Source organism: Echiichthys vipera (assembly GCF_963691815.1).
Source record: "Echiichthys vipera genome assembly, contig: SCAFFOLD_46, whole genome shotgun sequence".
Taxonomy (NCBI): Eukaryota; Metazoa; Chordata; class Actinopteri; order Perciformes; family Trachinidae; genus Echiichthys; species Echiichthys vipera.
The window spans coordinates 78266-82500 of record NW_028154818.1 but is presented as its reverse complement, the minus strand read 5'-3'; the positions used below and the strand labels follow the sequence as shown (position 1 = coordinate 82500).

At 58.9% G+C, this 4235-nt stretch overlaps 1 protein-coding gene across 1 annotated transcript in view; it reads left to right on the top strand.

Annotated features, from left to right (window-relative positions):
- The window catches only part of LOC310966354 (synaptotagmin-11-like), an 8254-nt gene extending 4547 nt beyond the window's left edge, over nt 1-3707 (top strand). The window contains exons 2-4 of the mRNA XM_083940934.1: nt 1-547; nt 1607-1727; nt 2403-3707. The exon at nt 1-547 is cut by the window's left edge and continues 394 nt beyond it. Coding sequence (XP_083797060.1) covers nt 1-547; nt 1607-1727; nt 2403-2713 — 979 coding nt within the window. The 3' untranslated portion in view covers nt 2714-3707. The remainder of the gene's footprint in view (nt 548-1606; nt 1728-2402) is intronic.
- The last annotated feature ends 528 nt before the right edge of the window (nt 3708-4235 follow it).

Sequence of the window (4235 nt, the reverse complement as noted above, 5' to 3'; positions counted from 1 at the left end):
GGGCCCCGCCCACAGCCAGGCGCGGACGGAGCGGGTGCTGCCGGTCCGCGCCGACTACTGCTGCCTGGACAGCAGCTCGGCCAGCAGCAGCCAGACCAGCAGCAAGACGGCGTCCCCCTTCACCCCCGCCTCCTCGGAGCCCGAGCCCGAGCCGAGCCTGGGCGCCGTCAGCCTCACCGTCGACTACAACTTCCCCAAGAAGGCCCTGGTGGTGACCGTGGTCGGGGCCCGGGGCCTGCCCGCCATGGACGAGCAGGCGGGCAGCTCGGACCCGTACGTGAAGATGACCATCCTGCCGGAGAAGAAGCACCGCGTCAAGACCCGCGTGCTGAGGAAGACCCTGGACCCGCTGTTCGACGAGACCTTCACCTTCTACGGCGTGGCCTACAGCTCGCTGCCCGAGCTCACCCTGCACTTCCTGGTGCTCAGCTTCGACCGCTTCGCCCGCGACGACGTCATCGGGGAGGCCGTGGTGCCGCTGAAGGGCGTGGACCCGAGCACGGGCCGAGTCCACCTGAGTCAGCAGATCACCAAGAGGAACATGCAGGTGAGACACGGAACCAGGTTCTGTTCCGTCCCCCCGGAGAGTCTGGGCCTCGGTCCCTGGACCCAGAGAGTTATTAAACATTAGCAGGAAGCTAACGTTAGCCGGCTCAGGTTTCACTGAGCTAACCCTAGCAGGAAGCTAACGTTAGCCGGCTCAGGTTTCACTGAGCTAACCCTAGCAGGAAGCTAACGTTAGCCGGCTTAGCTTTCACTGAGCTAACCCTAGCAGGAAGCTAACATTAGCCGGCTCAGGTTTCACTGAGCTAACCCTAGCAGGAAGCTAACGTTAGCCGGCTTAGCTTTCACTGAGCTAACCCTAGCAGGAAGCTAACATTAGCCGGCTCAGGTTTCACTGAGCTAACCCTAGCAGGAAGCTAACGTTAGCCGGCTTAGCTTTCACTGAGCTAACCCTAGCAGGAAGCTAACGTTAGCCGGCTAGCTGTAACTTAGCTAGCTACATGGATCTGGAGTCGGTTGCTTAGCTGATAAAGTCGTTTACAAACGCCGAGTCAGCAGGAGACGGGATGAATGTTGCTACGTCAGCTAGTTAGCAGTTCATCTGCATTAGCAGCGAGCTAACAGCACTAAATATATTTATATACATATGAATATATTTTTATGTGTTCAGTTTCCTATTTTTTATATTTATAACCTGACACTTTGAAGAGCATCATCACAGGATCAGAAACGTCTCGTGTTTAAGATTTAAAGTTCCTGTGAAAACGATTCAACCTGTGACGTGAGGGCGCACCTGTGACGTGAGCGTGCACCTGTGACGTGAGCGTGCACCTGTGACGTGAGGGCGCACCTGTGACGTGAGGGCGCACCTGTGACGTGAGCGTGCACCTGTGACGTGAGCGTGCACCTGTGACGTGAGGGCGCACCTGTGACGTGAGGGCGCACCTGTGACGTGAGGGCGCACCTGTGACGTGAGGGCGCACCTGTGACGTGAGGGCGCACCTGTGGCGTGATCGTGCACCTGTGACGTGAGCGTGCACCAGTGACGTGAGCGCGCACCTGTGACGCCTGTGTGTGTGTGTGTGTGTGTGTGTGTTTGCAGTGTGCGAGCCGCGGGGAGCTGCTGGCGTCTCTGTCCTATCAGCCCGTGTCTCATCGTCTCAGCGTGGTTGTCCTGAAAGCTCGCCACCTCCCCAAGATGGACATCACCGGCCTGTCAGCAAGTGAGTGTCTCTGCGTCACACCGCGGGGTCCACGGTCCAGGGTCCACAGGGTTCAGGGTCCACAGTTCAGGGTTCAGGGTCCACAGTTCAGGGTTCAGGGTCCACAGGGTTCAGGGTCCACAGTTCAGGGTTCAGGGTCCACAGGGTTCAGGGTTCAGGGTCCACAGTTCAGGGTTCAGGGTCCACAGTTCAGGGTCCACAGGGTTCAGGGTTCAGGGTTCACAGTTCAGGGTCCAGGGTCCACGGTCCAGGGTCCACAGTTCAGGGTTCAGGGTTCACAGTTCAGGGTCCACGGTCCAGGGTCCACAGTTCAGGGTTCAGGGTCCACAGTTCAGGGTTCAGGGTCCACAGTTGAGGATTCACGGTTCAGGGTCCACAGTTCAGGGTCCAGGGTCCACAGTTCAGGGTTCAGGGTCCACAGTTCAGGGTCCACAGTTGAGGGTTCACGGTTCAGGGTCCACGGTTCAGGGTTCACGGTTCAGGGTCCACAGTTCAGGGTCCACAGTTCAGGGTTCAGGGTCCACGGTTCAGGGCCTCAGAATCGCTGGTTCGAGTCCCAGCAGCGGCTCCTTTAAGTGGAGGTGTCTCTGAGCGACAGCTGGAGCTAAATAAAGGAATTGAACGTGTGTGGTTTTGTTCCTGTGGCGTTCGTAACGCTCCGTGTCTCGTCCTCAGATCCGTACGTGAAGGTGAACGTCTTCTACGGGCGCAAGCGCATCGCCAAGAAGAAGACGCACGTGAAGAAGTGCACGCTGAACCCGGTCTTCAACGAGTCCTTCATCTACGACATCCCGCCCGAGCTGCTGCCCGAGATCTCCGTGGAGTTCCTGGTGGTGGACTTCGACAGGACCACCAAGAACGAGGTGCTGGGGCGCCTGCTGCTCGGCCTCCACGGCCCCGCCCCCTCCGGCGCCGCCCACTGGAGGGAGGTCTGCGAAAACCCCCGCAGGCAGATCTCCAAATGGCACAACCTGAGCGAGTACTGAGCGAGGAGACGCGGGCGCCGCCAGGCCAGCGAGCGAGCGAGACACGGACTCAGTGTACACACACACACACACAGACACACACACACGGAGACACACACACACACACACGGAGACACACACACACACACACAGAGACACACACACACACACACGGGTCGTGGTTACACTCTCTTCCGTGGTCGTTCCCGCCTTCCTTCCGTGAATCATCATCATTGGCTCCTGCAGTTCACGTCCTGTGACCAATCACAGCCGCTCGTGTCACGAGGGGGCGGGGCTCATTCAGGAGCTTTTATTTTGAAGGGTTGAACTGAGGCGCCACGAGTGTAACCACGGCAACGGCTCCACGCTCGCTTGCTTCTCAGATCACGAGTCATCGCCTGCTGCGGCGGCGGCGGCGTCCACGGAGCGACTGCAACACGACGACAACAACAACATTAATAAAGAAGAAGAAGAAGAAGAAGAGCCCCTCTGCAGCTCAGCGCATGTGACACAAAATAACGTGAAGAAGAAGAACTGCTGTCGCCATGACGACAGGAGGGACAAGACAATTAACTACACACACACACACACACACACACACACCTGGTCCTGGTCCTGGACCTGGCCCCAGCTCTGGTCCTGGTCCTGGCCACGGTCCCGGCCCTGGTCCTGATCCTGGCCTTGGTCCTGGTCCTGGCCACGGTCCCGGCCCTGGTCCCGGTCCTGGCCCTGGTCCCGGTCCTGGTCCTGGTCCTGGTCCTGGCCCTGGCCCTGGTCCCGGTCCTGGTCCTGGTCCTGAGAGACTCTGTAAAATCCTTGTTTGTAACATGAACATTTTTAATCTCATTTTCTTTTCCTGGACCTGGTCCTGGTCCTGGACCTGGCTCTGGTACTGGTCCCGGTCCTGGCCCTGGCTCTGGCTCTGGTCCTGATCCTGGTCCTGGCTCTTGTCCTGGTCCTGGCCCCGGTCCTGGCTCTGGCCCTGGTCCTGATCCTGGTCCTGGCCCCGGTCCTGGTCCTGATCCTGGCCCCGGTCCTGGTCCTGATCCTGGCCCTGGTCCCGGTCCTGGTCCTGGTCCTGGTCCTGGCCCCGGTCCTGGTCCCGGTCCTGGTCCTGATCCTGGTCCTGGTCCTGGCCCCGGCCCCGGTCCTGATCCTGATCCTGGTCCTGGTCCTGGCCCCGGTCCTGGCCCCGGTCCTGATCCTGGTCCTGGTCCTGGTCCCGGTCCTGGTCCTGGCACTGGCTCTGGCTCTTGTCCTGGTCCCGGTCCTGATCCTGGCTCTGGCTCTGGTCCTGGTCCTGGTCCCGGTCCTGGTCCTGGCCCCGGTCCTGGTCCTGATCCTGGTCCTGGCCCCGGTCCTGGTCCTGGTCCTGGTCCTGGTCTGTAAAACCCTTGTTTGTAACGTGTGACTCTTCTCGGACTGAAGCTGCAGAATAAAAATCGTGTTATCGTTTATTTTTGCAGCTTCAGTCGAATTCATGAAAACGACATTAATATAAATATTAAAAATGTTTCTAAATTATGAAAAATCTAACAAACCA